At 40.1% G+C, this 22,794-nt stretch overlaps 1 protein-coding gene and 1 long non-coding RNA gene across 2 annotated transcripts in view; one reads left to right on the top strand and one right to left on the bottom strand.

Moving 5' to 3' along the window:
- LIX1 (limb and CNS expressed 1) overlaps positions 1-22,794 on the bottom strand; it is a 52,181-nt gene that overhangs the window by 23,914 nt on the left and 5,473 nt on the right. Inside the window, exon 2 of the mRNA XM_081498853.1 lies at positions 7,188-7,351. Coding sequence (XP_081354979.1) covers positions 7,188-7,351 — 164 coding nt within the window. The remainder of the gene's footprint in view (positions 1-7,187; positions 7,352-22,794) is intronic.
- LOC145509629 (uncharacterized) lies at positions 22,166-22,698 on the top strand. Its single transcript, XR_014056251.1, has 2 exons — positions 22,166-22,207; positions 22,570-22,698. It is a non-coding gene; the product is annotated as an uncharacterized LOC145509629 (long non-coding RNA).

Below are 22,794 nucleotides of genomic sequence, written 5' to 3' on the forward strand. Positions count from 1 at the left end.
AAGGCTAGGCCTTATTTGATAATCAGTAAAAAAAGAACATTACAATTCCATTTAGCCATGACTATGAATTAATCAAATTTTCTCCTAGTCCTTCTCTCTTGGGAAAAACTTAATTTTATAAACTTAGTTCATTGTGATTTAACACTTTAAAACAAAAAGAAGAATAATGCAACCTATGAAAGTCTAAAACATGTTTTATATCTGATAGTAAATTGCGTTATTGCCTTAAAAATGTTGTTCAGTCGCTATCATGTCCAACTCTGTGACCCCGTGGACTGTAGCATGCCAGGCTTCCTGTTCTTCACTATCTCCCAGAGTTTGCTCAGACTCATGCTTGTTCAGTCACCGATGTCACCCAACCATCTCATTCTCTGTTGCCCTCTTCTCCTCTGTCCTCAATCTTTCCCAGCATCAGGGTTTTTTTCCAATGAGTCAGCTCTTCGCATCACGTGGCCAAAGTACTGGAGCTTCAGCATCAGTCCTTCCGATGAATATTCAGGGTTGATTTCCTTTAGGATTGACTGGTTTGTTCTCCTTCCTGTCCAAGAGACTCTCAAGAGTCTTCTCCAGCACCACAATTCGAAAGCATCAACTCTTTGGCACTTAGCCTTCTTTACGGGTGGTGGCATGGAGGAAAGCACATGTTCTAGAGTCAGGGGAGGACTTGAATCCTAGTCCTGATGATGTAGAAGTATGCTTGTAGGTGCTCCATTTACTCTTTTTGAGCCTTAATTTCATCATATATACTTTTGGGGAGGTGTGTGGAGTAGAGATACTATAGGCCTAAAAATAACTAAAACAAATGAAACACACCTATCCTTCTTTTGGGTAGTGTGTACCTTGGAAAAGTAGTTTTTCCAGGTGATTGGCTGTAGAAAAGTAGTCTTTCCAGGCAAAGGCTTTGGTGTGAAAACCAACTGGCATTAAAATGGAAGGCCTCTTAGAGACAGTGCTTTGGAAGAAGCTTGTCTGCTCTTGAGTGTTTTCCCACTTACTTCTCCCAACTGTGTGACCTTGTTACACAATGCCAAATACTGGTTGAAAATGAAAAGAAAAGAAAAAAATCAATCAACATGTTTTTATGGAAACATTAAATGTATCAATTTTACGTGGTGCTTGGCATGATACAAAAAGCCCAAGTACCACAAAATAGGTGAAAGAAAAGTATGGTACTACAGTGAATTAGCGTTCTAGACTTCAAATAAATTAAACTATCACATCAGTGTTTTAGCCAGGGAATACATTTTTTATACAATCAAAACTCATATACATGAGTAATCACATGGTCTAGTATTATACTCAAAAGAATTTTTACTTTTTATTCCAAATAAGAATAAAATTCACTAACCCAGATCATTCTAACAGACTATAGGGAAGACCATGTCACTGGCTTGAAAACAAAAACTTGAATCACAAAACTTTTAATCAAAATATAAAATAAGAGAAAATACTCAATTAAGTTCCCCTTTTGGATTTGGAAACAAAAACAGCTGCTGAAACAATGAGTGACTTTCCTTCTGAGTTCATCAAGAGGGGAGCCAGACGTTGAGCTGATGGCTCTTGTGTTGCTCTTATTGTAAAAGATGGGAATTATTGCAAGTTTTCATGGTCATGATATGTGGCTAGGGAAGGATTAACTGCCTAGACAAAAATGGCATGGAGAGAACACATCCAAAATGCATTAATTCATACTTAATGCCTGCAGCATTAGAAGATAGTTTCTTAAATAAAAGACAATAAGCACTAATGTGTTTCAGTATAACTTTCTAAAAGAAAAATAGTAACAATAGATCATTTTATTTATTGTTTAGAAATTAAAAAACAAATCATATTTTCACTTCTCTTTTTCTGTACCAAAGTAGTTTATGAAGGCATGGTTAAAAGGCAGATTTATGGTTGATTTATCTTCCTCTGGCTCTCTGTTTTTTGGGGGGGTTGTGCCATCAAAACTAACTGCTGCTGCTGCTAAGTCGCTTCAGTCATGTCTGACTCTGTGCAACCCCATGGACGGCAGCCCATCAGGCTTCCCCCGTCCCTGGGATTCTCCAGGCAAGAACGCTGGAGTGGGTTGCCATTGCCTTCTCCGCAAAACTAACTGAAAATTCTTCAATTAGTCTTCTTGGACACAAGCCTCCCATTTACTTCAGTGGGAGGCTTCTTTGCATAAAACCAGTGGTTTGTGTCCACCAGAGCCTTTTGACTGCTTTCCTTTGATTAATCAGAAGACTAAGCTCAGCCTGAATACCGCTTTTCTAAAGAATGAATGGGTGTAATCTCTTAGAGCTTTCATGAACCAGAAGGATTAATCCTGCAATCCAGTCCCATACTCCACTGCAAGCATTTTCAATTACTTGGCACCATTGGAGGTGACGTCCACGGCTCAGTAAGAAGGCTACTGCTGGCATAATGATTTCTCCATGTCCCAGCACATGGTATTGGCGTTAATAATCCATCGTGAAATGATTTGCAATGCACAAGGGTGACATTTGATTATGTGAGAGGCATTGCAGGAATGAGCATGTAGGCTCTCACGGACCAACTGCTGGCAAAAATATGATGAAATGTTATGTGGTGAAAACAGTGTTTAAGATGGTTTCTGAACAAACCAAGAAAAGTGTAAGGACATTGCTTTTGCAGAAATTTTCTTTGTCTCTTTTTCTCTTTTTTCCTTCCTGGTTTTACTTTCTCAAATCACATTTTTGGGGGCCAAATGGGTTAAGATTTGGCAGCCAATAACCCAAGCACATTTTCAAAACATATTTGATTCAGGAAATTCTGGATCTTTTAAAGCAAGGATGTTAACAATCCTCCTGAGAACCTTAAAATATGATGGTTTAAACATAAGGAAAAGGAAACCCTGAAATGATCAGAGAAATCACCAAGAGGCCACCTTGCTGAAGAGTTCAGTTTTTAAAATTTTGTTTCCTATTTTTTAGAGACCACAAGGAGGATGGTAAATTTACTACATATGGAAAGTCTTACCATTTGGGATAGAAATTTATGGGATTATTGGGAAATTCATAGTTCTCAAGGTAGCAAATACAAAAACAAAACATTAAAATTTCTTAGGCTTACATCCTCTAGATCCATTCACAGATCTGTCAAATGTATTATATTCTAAGTACATTATAATAAATGCAGTTATTACATATGAATAAACATAACACATCCCTGGGTGTGAGTATGGCCAAATCTTGGTTATGTGAGATTGTGGGTAGAGGAAAAGTTACTTTGCATAAATGAAATTCAGAGAAAATTAGAAGGTTTTTTTTAAAATCAATAAGTTCAAATTAATCCACTTTACAAACTAATCACAGACAGGAACACAATAATATCAGCTGATTTTAATGTTACTGATTTTTCCTTCCTAGCCCACCATCTTGCAGAGTTAGGTGAAATACCTTAGTTGATGTATTATGTTGTATATAATAGTATATACTGTTTTGTATATCAGTCAATAGTGATAATATTCTAAAAAAGGACAAATATAAACTTCATTGATTTTTTGGATTTGTTATTCATCATTTAGCTATTCATTCAACTTCCCTAGTGGTTCAGATGGTAAAGAATCTGCCTGCAATGCAGGAGACCTGAGTTTGATTCCTGGATTGGGAAGACCCTTGGAGAAGTGAATGGCTACCCACTCCAGTATTCTTGTCTGGAGAATTCCATGGACAGGGGAGCCTGGTTGGGCTACAGTTCATGAGGTTGCAAACAGTCGGACATGACTGAGCAACTATCACTTTTTTCCTTTTCAACAACGTTTATTAGGCACTTACTATATGCAAAACAAAGTACTTGACATTTTAGAGATATAAGGATACAGACTCTGTCCCTGAGGCACTTACATTTTATTATAGAGACAGAACATGAACAGAAGTAGCTGTTGTTGCTATGTAGTCACTAAGTCATGCCCCACTCCTTTGTGACCCTATGGACTGTAGCCCACCAGGCCCTGCTGTCCATGGGATTTTCCAGGCAAGAACACTGGAGTGGGTTGCCATTTCCTTCTCCAAGGGATCTTCCTGACCCAGGGATTGAACTCAAGTCTCCTGCATTGTAGGCAGATTCTCTATCGCTGAGCCTACAGGGAAGCCCCATAAGTAGCGTAAGGTAAAAAGCATTAAATACTAGAAGAGAAACAAGGATAACTGCTTTGGAAAATCAGAGGAGGTAGAGACTTCTAACAGTAAGATTCAGGGAAAATTCATGGAGAACATGATATCTGAGTGAAGTCTGGGAAGATAGGCAGGGTTTAGACATGAAGAGAAAGTGGCAATAGCATTTCATAAGTAGGTCACACTCACCAATGTCTTTCTTCTTTATCTTTTCAAAGACATAGTTTTTGATTTTGTTGATCAGGTTTGCCAGTTTTGGCCCTATTTCGTATCAGATCCCCCAAAGGTATCCTGCATATAAATCCAACCTACCTTAAAACAAAACAAAATCCCCCGAAACAGTGAAATCAATGACAAAAGTCCTTTGATCCATAAACAGAATGGTGTCCCTACGTCTGATACAGTCACAGAACTGTGTGACTTTTGTTATGAACATGCTTGGAGTATGGTGGGCCATTTCAATATGAAAATCTGTGCTTTTTTAACGCAAAGAAATTTTCTTTGTATTTATTTGTATTAATACAATTATTCTTTGTATTTATTTCTTAGTATTTATTTCGTCCCCTTATTTCCTTTGTCTCTTTCTAGAACTCTAATTAGATTAATGTTTACCTCCAGGATTAGTCCCATGTTTCCTGTCCTGTCTTTTTTCCATCTCTTTGTCTTTTGTTCTAAGTTCCAGAGAATTTACTTTGTTATTTAGTTTTTACTTTGTTATCCTTTATCAGTTTGGCTGTGATCTATGTCTATTCATCTATTTACTCACTTTTTTTAATTGTTCTAATCTGGCGATCACATTTTAAATTTCCTGTTTCCCTCTTGCTTCTTTTTTCATAGCTATTTTAGGGATACTTATCTTTTCATAATTTTCTGAAGATACTTTTTGTAACACTCTTTTAGGTTCTCTGCTGTTTGAATTGTTTCTGTTCTTTTATTTGCTTGCCTTTTTTCTTTTGCTTTTCTTCAAATGTTTGGTGATCTTTAGTCCTTTGACATTCATGGACAAAAAAATAAAATCCAGATTCATTTAAGCAGCTGGCAAGACCTTGCTCTGTGGCTGAGTAGGTCTGTTTTCTTAGGAGGCCTCCCCTGAATGGAAGCCTGACGCAAGCTCTGTATGAGTGGGCAGCCTTCACCTTGAATGCTCAGTGATAGGCCTGCAGGCTCACCAGGATTCGAGAATCCTCTCCTCAGTTGCTGCCTTCCTTTCCCCTCCCCTGTCACTCATTCATGCCTAAGTGTCTAGGGTTACATCAAGTTCTGTTCTAAAGCTTCTAGACTACTTTCAAATCATCCTCATCAGGCAATTCACTTTCACTAGTCAGAGGTAAAAATCTACTGCTGACCACAGCTCAGGGCAGAAGAAGGCAAGACCCCACTGGCTGGCAGTGTCAGAGGTTTTGAAAGCAGTTCTTTAAAATTACCCCATGTTACTGTCAGAGTAAGTCTTCTGAAACACTCTTGAATATATCTTGCACCTGCTCGGAATCTTTCAAGGGTTTTGATTTTATATAGAATAAAACGTATTCTTCGTTGCAAAGCACGAAGACACTTACAGCTTGAGGTGAGAGCCTAACCATCTTCTCCTACCATTTCCCTGCCACCGACACACTTAGGCTCCTCACATTCCAAAAATGCCTGTGGGTCTCTCATTCCATGCCTGTGAACACTCTGTTCACTAGGCTGAGAATGTCATCTTGCCTTCACCAACTGGGAAAGATGCCCAGAATTGCACATCTCCGTTTGTGATTGCTTCCTGTGAATTCTTTTTGGACTTTCCCTAGGCAGACGTAGGTTTGTAGGTCTATTTATTAAACTACATCTTCCCTTCACTCCACAAAGGATTTGAGATAATATAAAACACATACATAGTAACCGGATGAAATAAAATGAGTGAGGCACACCGATTTCAAAGGGAGAGTAAAGGTAGAAATATAAATAATATCAAGTATGAGATTAATCCTAAAAATTACATGATGCAAAGTTTTATAGATTTATACTACAAAGAGATACACTGAAATCTTGCCTCTGAGCTTCTTAGTTGTCAAAGCTAGAGCGGAAGTTGAGTTCTTCTGAGCTTCACATTGTCCATAAACTATAATTGAGGCATTTTTGCCAGCTATTGAAAATTAAGAAAGTTTACTGCACCAAAGGGCTATTTACAAAGGTGATTGGTAAACTGAGAAGTTCTTATCTTTATGCCTTCATTGACCCTTGAATATAATGATGTAATTACTATAACTTTTTTTGTACATTTCTTTCCTCAAAGTGGCCCAGTGCTTGATATTTCCTAGTCACTCAATAGTATTTGTTGCACACACTGGATAATCAGATGCTGGCTGTTTGTGGGAACAGGGGTACAGCTAGAAATGTATCATTATTTATACCCCTTTCATAAACATAATAAAAAATTAACCAACTGAAAGGATCTTTATACTAATGATCAGAACAATACTTGGAATACCTCTATAACCACATAAACTCATTGCATGTATATCTCATATGACTCCCAACCAACCCCATGGGTATTATTCCCTATCTCAAAATCAGGGAAATAGATAAATGTTTCCCCATGGTCTACAGGTATTCAGAGCAGAACTTGGGATTAGCACAGGTGCCTGAACCCAGCTTGAACCCAGCGCTGTGATTCTCAACCTTTGCTGAAGGTTCATGCTCAGGTGTGTAGTAGATTGATTACTATTTGATTACAAATTTCATGAACATGAAGACTTTCTACTGAAGGAAAGGCCCTGATGGAAGGACTTTGCCCAAGTTCCTTTGTTCTTTAAGGCTTATTCCAGAATGTTTGAGGGAAAAGGCAGCAGCTATCAAGCAAATAAAATGCTATAAAATTCATTTTCCACAAAGCAATATCAGGGGATAGCACCCTAATTAAAAAGTACTCAATTTAAAAACCAGAACCTCTGACCAATTTTTCTCTTATTTAATGGAATATGGCACAACTTTTTTTTATTACAGCCAAGAAAACTTATGATGTTACCATTTGATAAAAAGGCTTACTCTATTTTATCTCAATCCGCTTTCACTGATCAGTTTATGGTTTCTTACCTGAAAATTGCCAAAACAACTTCCTCCTGGGAGGGTCACATAACTCACGTAGGGTGGTCCAGGAGACGGCAGTGACTCGTAGACCACCACACCTTCACTCGGGAACGCAGCCCTCTGCTGCTGCTTGCTTTCCCAAAATTCCTGTAACATCGACACAACATTCACTGAAAAAGACAAGAAAAATAATCAGTAATTAAGGGTGGACTTACCCTGGCAAAAACAATATTTTATGTGTGAGTTGGATCGTGTAACATGTCATTTCCAGTGTAAGGAAAACAGAGTATGTGTATGTTCTGGTGGGGTGGGGGTGGGGTGCTTTCAGATGTGAAAGAGGCAAATACTATTTAACACAAATGTGTTTAATTTTTCATGAGCATGGCTGAAGGGCTTTGGCACCATAATTCTAATGACATTGTGACATGTTAGAATTACAATTTATTTTTTGATATAAAACTTAAAACTCTCTACCTTCTTTGAAAATTTTCCTTAAAAATTCTGTCCAGAGCTATGATTGTCCATGAATCCCATTTCTCATAGATCCTTAGACCTACAAAGTGAAAGCTAAATTCAAAGGTAAAAATGCAAGCAATGAAACTTTCATTGGAACTCACCTATTTTAAGATTTAAGAGGAGAAATGCAGAAAGAAGAAAACTCTTTCATGCTCCTCTCTACCCTAATCTAAAGGAGAATGAAAGCAATTGTGTAATAAGCAAGAGGATGGGGGAGTGGGGGGTACCAAAAAAAAAAACGGAAAGTGAAACTAATAACATGGAAACCTTGTTAAGGACCACGTCTGTTAGATGACTTCAGAAAACATAGTAATGGCTACAGCCATGTGTTTTGGATTAAATGACCTGTGATAGCCTGCAGAAGTTCCAGATCAAATTAGGTTGGTTTGTTTATCCTCTACTGCAAATTGAATTGTGGAAATTAACAAGGATAATAGAATTGTAGAGGCAAAGGAGACCCTATAGGTCATGCAGGCGAAACTCTGCTTGATGCAGGAATTCCTTGCTCCACTGACAGCTGCTCATCTGGCCTAATTCTGAACATGTGGAAGGACCTGGTACTTGGTACATCTTAAGGTGGACCATCTCAAATGCTAATGGCTTTAACTATAAAAAGGTCCTTTTGGGGAGTGAGCTGGAATCTGCATTCCTATAAGGTTCCTGCAAGCGGGCTATTTCTCATTTCTGGGACTCTGACCTCAGAGAAGTTAATCCCCATCTTCACAAGACAACCCACTACGTACTTGAAGGTGGCATAGGAAATATGTCGTTTTTGCCTATCTGGCATTTGCTTTTCCTCTTTGTAGGAATAGCATAAAAGCTTTCTTTAAAGAACCACCTTTCTTTCACTCATGTCTTCTCCAGGGCTGAAGGATGGATATTACATCAAAGTCAAGTCACTTAGGGTCAATAATTTTTGTTAGGAATGGTGGAAGCCTGGATTCTCCTTTTTCACTAGATTGTTGGGGGTATAGGAGAGAAGTGTGGTGCTGCCCAAGCAAGGGGGAAATCACAGCTGAAAAGAAAGCCAACATAGAGAAGGGCAGAACCAAGGGACAGGGAAAGAAAGATTAAGTTCTCATGTCATAGTCTGAGCTCCTGAGCCAACACAACTGCTTTTTCCTTAAGCCATTTTGAATTGGTGTCTCTCACTTGTATATGAAAGAATACTAAGGTAGAAAGCTCTCAGGTTTCCTCAAGTTCTAGATTAAATAGCTTTTTTCTTTCAAACATTCTTTGTGTAGTATGATGTCTAGGCCCTTTGATATCCTCCTGATATATTTCTGAATATATGTGCTTCAAAATGCAGGGCTTTGTTATTTTGTAGGAAGTCAGGAGAGTCACAGTTTGACCTGGAGGCAAAAATATTTCACAACCACCTTCTAAGCTGTTGAATAGAGCACCTGGCTCTTTCACTTCATTCTTAGGTCACCGATCAGCTTCCAACTTTACAGGGCATAGTTCAGGAAAATTATTGAGATGCCTAAGGAATTGGATGTCTGTATATATTTAAGAACTGCAGTTTTTAGTATTTGAGATGTGTTTTGGGAAATAAACCGGGAAATATAAGACTGTCGGGGGGGATAATTGAATTAACCAATAAAATGTATGCTGATTGGTCAAGGTAAGCTTGGTAATTGCAGACGTTTTTCATTCATTCAAAAATATTTGAAGTGATATTTTCTACCAGTTGACGTCACTCAGAATAGAACTTTTATTTCCTAAGTAGTATTTCTGCTCCCTATCTCCCACTCCCTCCCATGTCCAGGAAAACAAGTATTTTTTGAGCCAGCTGATCCGTCTTTCTACTTGTAGGTGACCTCCAGAATTCAGCAGTAATGTCTTGAAGATTAAAGCAGTGATGTCTTGAAGCCTAAAACCAAAACCAGCGGTCTGTTGCTCTGATAGTCAGCAAGGGCCATTAGGCTGCTATTTTAAGTTAGTTCATTGCTGAATGATGTTCAGCTAAGACCTGAAGTAAGAAGATGAAGACTCATACTTATCTAGGTAAAATGAACACAAAAATTTTGGCATGTAAAACTGTGTAGATTAGAGTTCAAAGTACGTACTAAGTAAAATTTATGGAGGAATAAAAGTAGCAGTTTTTAGATCTTTTATTCTGCAACTTTGAAGGATTTCTTTGATGGTCTTATGTATGTCATCACCTCTGAAGAGTGCAACATATGTACATGCACACACACAAGTCATCTTTCTATCTCTATCTCCTCTTGTCGACTGGAAAACCAGATAAATGGAGTGCAGAGGGAAGAGGGGCAGCTTGTTGTTTGGAATTTCCAAGATCAGCATATCTGAAGATGCTTTATTTATGAAACACACACTTCTTTATTTTTTTGAAGTAGTAACAACAAGGTTCATGGACAGCGTCAAAGAAAGAAAACGGAGCAAAGGGTCAAGGATGCTGAAGAAAACCACCCTAATTTAAGGAAAGGTCTGGTGACACAGTTTAGACTACAGCTGCAGCTGTACCTTCAGGGACCAGCCAGTGATCCTGCCTTTCACGTTACAAACTTAGGCCACTAAGCATGCAATATCTCTCCTTACATCTAGGGACCCATCTGCTCATGTGCTCAGCTCCACCTTGTTCCCTTCATTCTGGCATGAATTTGTGTTGCTTCTTCTGGGCATTGTTCTATTAGTCATTCTCTTGACCTTCTATTTTTATTTTTATTTTTATTTATTTATTTTTTTTTGACCTTCTATTTTTAAATGTTTCTTCTCCTCACTGCTTCTCAGCAGCCATACTTATGCCCAAGACAACAATAATGAATAATCAATCAAAAGAAGTACTTGACCTTGGGTCTACTTTTGGCTGCTAGTTATTAAAATTTTCTCAATATAGCCCAGGCTGCTGGAAAGAATATTCTGTATTACTCTCTCTGCTTCCTTATCTTCCATTCATTTTTAACCCACCACAATCTGGCGTTCTGCTATATTAAGCTACTGAAACAACTCTGGCAAATATCACTGATTCTAACTTTCAGTCCACATTTATTTGACCTCTAACTGCATTTGATACAGCTGATAAATTTCTTCTAGAAGGTCTCATATCCCTAGCCTTTTCTGACTGTATTCTCCCTGTTTCTATCATTCCTTCTGAGTCATTTTGATGGGTCTCTTTTCCTCTGCTCACCCGTCACAGTGTTTTGCATGAGAGTCTTGTCTTCGCCTTTTCTTGCTTTACTCTATTGTTCTTGAATGACAGAACCTATTTCCATTAATCCATCTGCCATAATGTATGCCAATGGTTACATTCTCCTGTAACTTCAGCTTTGTTAATAGATACTTCCATTTGTTTGTCACTTGGACTTCCCTGGTGGCTCAGACAGGAAAGTGTCTGCCTACAATGTGGGAGATCCGGGTTCAATCCCTGGGTCGGGAAGATCTCCTGGAGAAGGAAGTGGCAACCCACTCCAGACTCTTTCCTGGAAAATCCCATGGATGGAGGAGCCTGGTAGGCTACAATCCATGGGGTTGCAAAGAGTCAGACATCATGAACAACTTCACTTTCTTTCTTTTTTTCTAAATTCAACATATTCCCCAAACTCAACTTATTTTCTTTTCCATAAACTACTTAAAAAGTGATATTATCACCTACCCAGTCACACAAATCAGATAACTGATAGAACTTTCAACTTAATTTCCTCTTTCCAGACCTAATAAATGCTAGAGGTATGTCACTTCCATATGCCTATGTCTGTGATAGTCACTGCTTCCTCTCAGTTAATACTGCCATTGCTTCATGGGTTCACCTGTCACTGTACACACCTCAGTACCCTCCTGACTCCAGTCACCCTCCCATCTAACCCACCCTCAGCTGTTTCCAGGTAATCTTTCTGAACCTTGTGGTTGATTAAATCACTCCCATCTTAAAATCTTTCCGTGAGTCCCTCATTACCTGCAGAGCAAATACCTCCTTGGCAAGTCATAGAAGGCCCTATGTCTTGATACTCTTTCTCATTCCAAACTTCTCTCCTCAAATCAAATCCCAGGCCCCTCTCTCTCTCATGCTTTTTATGCTACTAGCAAGCCCCTTACTTCTATTTGCCCTCTTGAATGCCTTTCCATTCTCTGTCATCTTCCTGGCTGGCACCTACTCATTTTTTTTTTTTTTTTTAAAGATCTACCTCCAGCAATAGCTTCTTAAAAATGAAAACAAACCCAAAATAATCTCTAAACCCTTCCCGTGGAAACTGCAGTTCTCTGAGAGATAGCATGGATATCACGTGGGGACTTGTTAGAAATGCAGGGTCTCAGGCTCCACCCCAGGCCTACTGAACCAGAGTCTACATTTTTAACAAGATTCTCAGGCAATCTGATGCACATTATAGTTGGAGAAGCCCGCAGGTGGGGTAGGAAGAAGTTGCTCTTCTTGTCTCCCTTACCACATGCCTATTATATGTCAGGTATTAGGCATTTTCTCATTTAATTCTTGCAACACCTTCTAGAAATAGGTATTATCATCCACAACTTAGAGATAAGAAGTTAAGATGATCAGGGTACAGTCCAGTCACACAGCTATTAACTCTCAGCCTTGGGATTTTTAACTTAGTTTGGTCTGGATGTATAGTCTAGCTCTTTGTTCATCCTGAGCCGCTCCTAATTGTAATGGAATTTAAGTTGTTTTCATGTGTGTCTACATCTGTTAGAAGGATTTTAGAAGCATAATAAATATTGATTGAATAACTGATGCCATTAAAGGTATGCAAGATATGCTGCTTTTGTGAAACTGTTGGTAGGCAAGGTATAGGGGACTCTGCACAAGAATTACTTCACCTACCATTTTCTATGGACCATTTTTCTGATGCTTGTCTTTGGCAGTCAAACAAAGCAAAGGGTTAATATTTGTATTTTTCCATACACATGATATGATACCTTTTCAGCTTGGAACTGTCACAGTGAAAGGCAGTCCGTGTCATGTGAACCGGTGTCCTGGTCAACTTTCAGCCAATACTCTGCTCTGGCTTAAAGCAACACTGAAAACACCCAACAGTCATGGGCTGATGAAGTCTCACATTCCAGTCCCTCCTTTCAAGGAAAAATGACTGAAGAAGAGACCACAAGAGGAACAAGAGCAAATGACAAAAGACCGAGGAAGGCCTGGGACCGGTTTCCTGGGAAGAGAGGCATGAACACAAGCCAAGGTCAAGTCTCTCTGCCTGATTGTGCCTTCCACCTCAGGATCAGGGGGCTATAGTCTGGGACACGTATTTTTTTGGCTATGCATTATTTCTCCCAAAGTTTAATGAAATTCTTTTTTAAGAGTTTCTACATTGTTTCCTTTAGCGAAAGGAAAAGGGCTTTTATTCATAAGCCAGAACAAAATACACTAATCATTCACAGGGAGTCTAGACACCAGACAGGAGAGAAGGAGTGAATCCTGAGCTGGAGATTCAGAGAAATCAGATGGGTAACAACCTGGCTGATGCTGGAGTCAGGACAAGTTGAGCCACCCTCTAACTTCAGGGTTTAACACTCATAGGCCATCCATAGGTCTTGCCTTTGTCAAGGCAACTGTGTTTAACTGGAAAAATTACTATACAGAAATAGAATATCAAATGGCTCAGGCTGGGGGTATGAGAGGAAGTAGAAGGAGAGAATTATTGGGGAGATCCTAGGAATGATAGCATGAAATCCAGTTCCTTTTTGTGACTTCTAACAGATTATAACATATGAGAGTAAAAAAAAAACAAAAACAAAAACAAATTAACCCCTGAATTGACTTTGCACATCAGACTTCTTAATCCACTCGACTGCTCCACATTGCTTTCTCAGACACATGTAATAGACCCTGTTCTGGACTAAATATTTGTGTCTCTCACACATTCATATGCTGAAGCTCTAACTCACAATATGATGGTATTAGAAGGTGGGGACTCAGAGAGATGATCAGGTTTAGATGAGATTATGAGGGTTAGATGTAAACTAATAACTCAGTTGGTAAAGAATACGCCTTTAATGCAGGAGACCCTGGTTAGATTCCTGGGTCCAGAAGATCCCCTGGAGAAGGGATAGGCTACCCATTCCAGTATTCTTGGGCATCCTGTGTGGCTCAGCTGATAAAGAATCCGCCTGCAATGAGGGAGATCTGGGTTTGATCCCTGGGTTGTGAAGATCCCCTGGAGAAGGGAAAGGCTACCCACTCCAGTATTCTGGCCTGGAGAATTCCATGGACTATACTGTCCATGAGGTGGCAAAGATCTTCAGGGCAAATAGATGGAGACACAGTGGAAACAGTGACAGACTTTATTTTGGGGGGCTCCAAAATCACTGTAGATAGTGACTGCAGCCATGAAATTAAAAGATGCTTACTCCTTGGAAGGAAAGTTATGACCAACCTAGACAGCATATTAAAAAGCAGAGACATTACTTTGCCAACAAAAGTCTGTCTAGTCAAGGCTATGGTTTTTCCAGTGGTCATGTATGGATATGAGAGTTGGACTCTAAAGAAAGCTGAGCGCCAAAGATTTGATGCTTTTGAACTGTGGTGTTGGAGAAGACTCTTGAGAGTCCCTTGGACTGCAAGGAGATCCAACCAGTCCATCCTAAAGGAAATCAGTCCTGAATGTTCATTGGAAGGACTGATGTTGAAGCTTTGGCCACTTGATGTGAAGAGCTGACTCATTTGAAAAGACCCTGATGCTGGGAAAGATTGAAGGCGAGAGGAGAAGGGAACAACAGAGGATGAGATGTTTGGATGCCATCACCAACTCAATGCACATGAGTTTGAGTAAGCTCTGGGAGTTGATGATGGACAGGGAGGCCTGGAGTGCTGCAGTCCATAGGGTCACAAAGAGTCGGACATAACTGAGCGACTGAACTGAACTGATGAGGGTTAGAGCCCCACGATGGGACTGGTGTCTTTTTAAGAGCAGAAGGAGACACCACAGTTTCTTCTCTCAGTCTTGTGAGGACACAGCAAGAAGGCAGCCCTCTGTAAACCAGGAAGAGGGCTCTCACCAAAACGCTGATTCTGCCAGCAACTTGATCTTGGATCTGTGAGAAATACTATTACATTTCTGTTGTTTAAGCCACCCAGTCTGTGGTATTTTGTTCCAGCAGCTCAAACTGACTAAGACAAACCTCTTCAGTGGTTTTGAATACTTATTTATCAATAAGAAGACAATTTGCTATGCAGTTGATAGGCATTATTGTGGGTACTTTCTTTCTCACTGTGTTTTGAAATTTGAACATGAGAGTCTCCAAAGGAGTGACTAGATCTCCAAGCAAGTCTTTCATTACGTGAGGTTTCCCCCTCCCTCCAGCTTTCTTTCTGATTCTAAAGTTCAGCATTAAAGCTTCACAGAAGGCAGTTGATCAATGAAGACATCCAACAATGTGGAATACCTTAACTGTCCAACCTTTGACCCTTTCTAGCAGAAAGCCCCAATTAGCTTCAGCAAAGGCAGTGACTTCACTTGCCCTTGAACACATACTGCATGTTTTTTTTCCGCTGTGCTTTGGTTCAAGTCCTCCTTCCTACCCTGAGTGTTGTTTCTGCCTCTCCTATCTAGCCATCCAATTTACCATCAAATTTCAGAGGAAATGCCACCTCCTCCATCATGCCTTACTCCTTGATTCCAGCCCACATGAATGGCCTTTCCCGTACTCTTATTCCATCAGTGGCCCTGTGTCTTAGCACTTAATCTCCTATAAACCATGCTAATAAAATGGATGTGGTGCTCCTGGCCAAATTTATCAAGTCAGACTTGGCTGGGCTTACTTCTGGCCAGAGGAATGAAATGCCTTGCAACAACAATTCATCTTATAGAGAAGAGTTGTATGTTATATACCTCACAGCAGATTGTGATTCCAGAGGACAGGAACTCTGGTTCATTCTTCTCTGAATCCTCCTTGGTATCTAGCACAGGCCTGTTCATCTAGAAGCAGTTGCTGAATTCATGGACTTGAAAAAACACTACATATCTGAACCATGCAATTGAATGAACATACAGAAGAGAGATGGAAGTACTACGATTCATGGAGAGATCAAGACTTCCTTCTAGAATAGTAGATTTCTTATTTGAACCACTATGGTGCCCACACAGCATAGATGTGGTGGTAGCCATATCTCAGCTGGAGATGGTTGAGTAGGTGCAGGAAGATGAAGCCTGGGTAGGATGATTGCTAGCTGCTTGCCAGCTAGGGCTTTACTTTCATGATAACTAGGGCTTATGGCACCCCACTTCAGTACTCTTGCCTGGAAAATCCCATGGATGGAGGAGCCTGGTAGGCTACAGTCCATGGGGTCGCTAAGAGTCGGACACAACTGAGAGACTTCACTTTCACTTTTCCCTTTCATGCACTGGAGAGGGAAATGGCAACCCACTCCAGTATTCTTGCCTGGAGAATCCTAGGGATGGTGGAGCCTGGTGGGCTGCCGTCTGTGGGGTCGCACAGAGTCGGACATGACTGAAGCGACTTAGCAGCAGCATGGCTGTCCTGAACAGAGATCTAAGCACTTTTGTCTTAAAGTGCCAGTTCTCCATTTATGTTGACTGCCTGGAGCATAGTGTTGAAAAGGATGTGAAAGTAGTCTCTGGGATCAGTGGAACAGAACACCACAATAAACCACCAATGAGGCCCTGGTCTATCTGGGGACCCTGACCTTGACAGCATAAAAAAAAAAAAAGGTCAAAATAGGCCTTTGCACATAAAGATTTACAGTTTGATTGCAGAAATAATGAATTAATAATTTGTTAACAAAATATTAGACTGCTACATTGTATAACAGAAATGATTTTAAGGTAATATTTAGAGCTCTAAAATTTATGGCACAATAACTAAGTACACTTAAGGGGAAAAGTAGATAAATGTGGACTGAAAAGAACAGAAAAAATTATGCAGAGGAGGAGAGCCTAAGCTGAACCTCCTCAGAAAAATGAGATTTAGACCAGGATGGGGAAGGGGGTAGAAACTATGCTCCCAAAAAAGTGAGAGTGGCGTTTGACAAAAAGAGTAGGAAAAATAGTAATGCCTCAGTGGAGGAATTGTGTGTGGGAGTGATAGGAAAGTACGCCATGAAGAAGGGGGTACAATTTGATAAGCAACAGGGCAAGGGGACTTTGCTTCTTTTAATAATTGGAAATTAATTCTATTGTTCTGGTGCTCCAGCCTTATGCAAGTGGGTGAGAAAGGCAGGGACACAGATTTCCTTGTCCTTGGTCTTTGAGGTGCTGTGCTGTCTGTAGAGGCTCCATTCATGAAAAAAAAGGGCACAAATATATGCAGAGAATGTGTGGTTGCTCTTATGCATCTGGGTGAGCCCAGGAAAAATGCTTCTCTGGTAGGAGCTTGGGCAGAAAAATCTACAAGGAGTGGGTAGGAGATGGAGCAAGCAGAGTGCTCCTTTGGCAACCTGGAAGAAAGGAGAATGAAGCCTCTCAGAGGGCTTTTATCCTAAAAATTTAGATCTTGTCATTTCCATAGATTGGACGTGATGGAGATGCCAACAGGGACACATGACCTATGTGTTCACATGGGAATTCTGAGATTCAGAAGATGTAAATGTGCCATGGATTATAGAGTTTGTTACAGGAGAGTCCTCAAGTAGAGGTTTTGGTTCAAACACAATGAAATGCGTACTGCATCTTTTCTCTCCATGTTTTATCAATAGGCAGGCAGTTTATTTAGGTAGTTAAGAGCATGGACTCTGGAGCCAAAATGCCCGGGTCTGAATCCGGTCTCTCCTGTGCTGAGATACCTACCGAGTGCCCCTGTTCTATCTGCAAAAGGCAGTATTTACAGGGTTGCTGTAAAGCTTAAAATGGAAAATGCTCAGAATAGAGCTTCACGCATAGTAAGCACTACAGGGTTAGCTATTATTTGTGGCTGGAGAAGGTGAAGGAAGAAAGGAAAGGGCCTGATTATATGCTTGCACATTGCATCTTTGAAACTGACTGTTGCTGGATTGGAAACCATATCATTAAACATTCTCAAAATAGTCTCAAGTCTGAAAATTCTCTAATTGTACACGTTGTGCTATTTAATTTGTGTCTCAGATACGTGAAGAATTCAGAGATGGAAATGAGAAAACTCTTTTAGTATCATTCATTGGTAAAGTCAAAGCTTCATAATAGCCAGAAAATAAAGGGAAGAAATACTACAATGTCTCAAAATCTGGAAACATGGATGTTTGTCCAATTTTTCACTTTCTAATGAATGCTAATGGTAACAGACCTGCTCTTAGGAAAAATTACAGAAAGGAACTCTTATTTCAAATTAATGTTAATAACTCTTATGCTTCGGGAAAGTAGAAACATTATAGTTCATTACCCAGTTCAATTACCTAATATGAGGTAAGTCCTGACTGGAAAGACAGTCATTTGTCAGCAATAAGGGATCTTAAAAGTATGTCATAAATCTATCAGAAAAAAAGAGCCTATTTCTTTATCCCTTACATGAGAAAAAATTCTCACTGGGTAAAAATTTTCTTTGCCAAAAACTAAGACAAATTGGAAAGGCTACCATTTTAGGATAAACCAGTTAGAGGCTTTCAAGATGAGAAATATAGTTTCAAATTGATTCTCTGCCTCCAAACAGATGGATTTATGGTATATAATATTTTAATATAATCTTTAACTATAAATTACTCTTAGCAGGTGATATTTTTAAATAAAATTAACAGCATTTTCTATTCTAGCAATTCAATCACATATACCTTGTTTTTGTAAATGTGATCGCTTAGTTTTGTTGAGGAGAAACAGGAAAAGGACTCCCAAATAATTTAAGGAGCAAGCTCAAGGCATCTTGCCAGTTTGCCATTCATGCAAAATTGGGTTCCTTTAGGTCTTGCGCTTGGCTTGGCAAACACCAGGACACTGACCAGCAGAGCCAGCTGTCTAAACATTTATAACCATTCTCAGGCTTTGACAAGTTTTGATCAGGCTAACGGAATCTTGCTGATACCACTTATGTATCACGTACAACATGTAGGAAACTTGGGCCACGTCTTCTTTTCTGTAGCCACTCTTTCAGAGGTAGCCACAGCCACACACAGAGATGAGACAGCTTAGAGTCTTGCTTTGTTCCCAGCATTACTAGCTTTCTTTTAGTTATTCTCCAGAGCCAATGCCTAACTCCTGCAGCAGTTGGGAAGCTGATCGTATTTCTTCTTTTGTTTCCTTTTTCTTTTCTTCTGATCTGGTCCCTGTTCTCCATCCTGAACACTTTTTCTGAGGGAATTAAGTTCTTTGGGTTGTTTTACAAAATTAACCTCTTGGAAGACTCTCCAAAATATACAAAAAAAAAAAATCACATCATTTTTTTTGCTTTAATTTTCACCTTTAGGATTTAAAATTGACGAGCTATAAATCATTTGGGGGAGAAATTTAAATAACACTTTTTTATTGGAGGATAATTGCTTTACAATGTTGTGTTTCTGACATACAACAACATGAATCAGTCATAATTATATATCTATATCTCTATATATACCTATATCCCCTCCCTTGTGAGCCTCCCTCCCGCCTCCTATCCAGCCCTCTATGTAATCACAGAGCTCCAGGCTGGGCTCCTTGTGCTAAATAAAACTTTTCTTTTTTTTTTAAATATCTTTGGAAGTACAAGGTAACTTTAAGAAGGCAGAAGGGAGAGAATATCAAGAAACAAGATGGAATCACAAACACAAAATAAAAGGTCATTAAATATACCACCGTTAAACGGCAGCACCTGAGCTCCTAAGTGTGGTTTTCACGTACATAATGGTTCAGATGATGTCATCCAGTCGCAAAAGCTACATAGACTAAAAACCTGATGTAATCTATTTAAGCAATTAGGAAGTATATATCTTTCCCATGTACCACTGGGCACTGTATTTGCACTGAACGAAAGAGAAAAACAAATATCCTATATTTATGCAGGTATGTGGGATCTAGAAAAAATAGAACAGAGGGACCTAGTTCCATGGAAGGAATAGAGACACAGACGTAGAGAACAGACATGTGGACACAGCAGGAGAAGGCAAGGGCGGGATGAATTGGTACATCAGGCTTGACATAAACAGACAACCATGTGTAAAATAGCTAGCTAGTGGGAATCTGCAATATAGGATAGGGAGCTCAGCTCGGTGCTCTGTGGTGACCTGGATAGGTGGGATGGGGGTGGGTGGGGATATATGAATACACATAGCTGATTCACTTTGTTGAACCTAACACAACATTGTAAAGCAATTATATGCCAGTTTAAAAAAAGAGAGACTCTGTAGGACTGTTGACTTTAGATAACAACCAAAGATCCAAGAAAACAAAAAACAAACAAACAAAGCAAACACTGTTGCTTTGCTGACCAGTTCTGTTTAGTTAAAATGGTCAAATCTGTGCAAATGTGGCTTTGGGTATGTCACGTACTTTCCCCTGGTATCAGTTCAGTCGCTCAGTCGTGTCCAACTCTTTGTGACCCCATGAATCGCAGCACGCCAGGCCTCCCTGTCCATCACCAACTCCCGGAGTCTATCCAAACCCATGTCCATCAAGTTGGTGATGCCATCCAGCCATCTCATCCTCTGTCGTCCCCTTCTCCTCCTGCCCCTAATCTTCCCAGCATTAGGGTCTTTTCCAATGAGTCAACTCTTCGCATGAGGTGGCCAAAGTATTGGAGTTTCAGCTTCAACATCAGTCCTTCCAATGAACAACCAGGACTGATCTCCTTTAGGATGGACTGGTTGGATCTCCTTGCAGTCCAAGGGACTCTCATGAGTCTTCTCCAAAACCACAGTTCGAAAGCATCAATTCTTCAGCGCTCAGCTTTCTTCACTGTCCAACTCTCACATCCATACACGACTACTGGAAAAACCATAGCCTTGACTAGACGGACCTTTGTTGGCAGAGTAATGTCTCTGCTTTTAAATATGCTATCTAGGTTGGTCATAACCTTCCTTCCAAGGAGTAAGCATCTTTTAATTTTATGGCTGCAATCACCATCAGCAGTGATTTTGGAGCCCCCAAAAATAAAGTCTGACACTGTTTCCACTGTTTCCCCATCTATTTCCCATGAAGTGATGGGACCAGATGCCATAATCTTAGTTTTCTGAATATTGAGCCTTAAGCCAACTTTTTCATTCTCCTCTTTCACTTTCATCAAGAGGCTCTTTAGTTCTTCTTCACTTTCTGCCATAAGGGTGGTGTCATCTGCATATCTGAGGTTATTGATATTTCTCCTGGCCATCTTGATTCCAGCTTGTGTTTCTTCCAGCCCAGCGTTTCTCATGATGTACCCTGCATATAAGTTAAATAAGCAGGGTCTCAGAAACCAAGCCATGCTGTGTGGGGCCTCCCAAGACGGATGGGTCATGGTGGAGAGGTCTGACAGAATGTGGTCCACTGGAGAAGGGCATGGCAAACCACTTCAGTATTCTTGCCTTGAGAACCCCATGAACAGTATGGAAAGGCAAAAAGATAGGACACTGAAAGATGAACTCCCCAGGTCAGTAGGTACCCAATATGCTACTGGAGATCAGTGGAGAAATAACTCCAGAAAGAATGATGGGATGGAGCCAAAGCAAAAACAATACCTAACTGTGGATATGACTGGTGACAGAAGCAAAGTCCGATGCTGTAAAGAGCAATATTGCATAGGAACCTGGAATGTTAGGTCCATGAATCAAGGCAAATTGGAAGTGGTCAAACAGGAGATGGCAAGAGTGAACATCGACATTCTAGGAATCAGCGAACTAAAATGGACTGGAATGGGTGAATTTAACTCAGTTGACCATTATATCCCCTGGTATAGTCATTATAAGCAAGCTATCTGTGACCCTGCCACAGCTATTTAACTGGGTTTTTGTACAAAGCACAGACAGAGTTCAGCCCTAAAGAGCTTGATGTACACAGCCTTTGGTGATTCAGAGTAGAGGGTAGACTGAGAGAATGAAAATAAGAACTGGCGATCTGAGTCACTATGCCAGTATGGTATATGGGATAATTTGGGCTGCTCTACCAGGGCCAGGGGCTTCCCGGGTGGTTCAGACGGTAAAGAATCTGCCTGGAATGCAGGAGACCCGGGTCCGATTCCTGGGTTGGGAAGATCCCCTGGAGAAGGAAATGGCTACCCACTCCAGTATTCTTGCCTGGAGTACCTCATGGAAAGAGGACCCTGGCAGGCTACAGTCCACAGGGTCACAAAGAGTTGGACATGACTGAACATCATCACAATACCAAGGTCAACCTCAGGCAGCGCTCTGGGGAAGTCACCTGAGGTGGCTGTGTTTATTTTCAGAACCTCTTCTTCTTCTGAAGAAGATGATCCCTCCTGTTTCATGGAGCTGTCAACTGAAACCTGTACACAATTAGGCTGTGATTAAGGTGTCAATGGATGATGGCTTAGTAAGTCCCAGGACCAGTTATCTCATCATATTTCACCTGACAATGGGAAAAATCTTCCTCCTTTTTATGAGGGAGAAAACCAGTGAATCAGCAACCAAAAAAGTCTGTTGTACACCTGCTAGGTGCCTGGCCCTGTGAGGGACGCCTCTGGTGGCTACACAGAAGTGCAAGGTATGGCTTTGCCCTCCTGGGACTTGCAACTGAGATGTGGAAAAAACATGCCAGCAAAACTATAACTCATGGGGCAGAGCCCTGTGAGAAAAATGTAAACTACACTATACAGCCCGTAAGTGCCAAAGGAGTGGTGACTAAATGATGGGTTCCCACAGCTGTGTAATGGGATGGGATCAAACTAGGGATCAACTGATTATCATCGCAGAGGAAGAAAAAAAAAAGCAAAACCATAATGCAAACAGGATTCCAAGGACACCAGAGAGAGAATGTAGAAAACTACAGGGAGTGTAATAATTGCCTATTTTGTCATTATTAAACTTTCAGTAAGATTCTTTTTCCCCCTTTTTCTTTTAAAATAGGAGTTTTAAAAACTACCTTGACAGATTAAACTGATGGGAGCATTTGAACATGGAAGAAAAGGAATAAGAGCCTTTGGGGTTAAAATGTCAATATGAAATGTATTCAATAAAGAAGATTCTTTTATGAAAGGCTTCTAAAGTTGTCTTACATTTCTTAAATCAATCTGTAGCACATAATCAGTAGAACCGTATCATTTAAACAGAAAAATCATAACTTAGAAACTC

Source organism: Giraffa tippelskirchi, chromosome 6, assembly GCF_054371585.1.
Source record: "Giraffa tippelskirchi isolate mGirTip1 chromosome 6, T2T-mGirTip1v1.2.pri, whole genome shotgun sequence".
Lineage (NCBI taxonomy): Eukaryota > Metazoa > Chordata > Mammalia > Artiodactyla > Giraffidae > Giraffa > Giraffa tippelskirchi.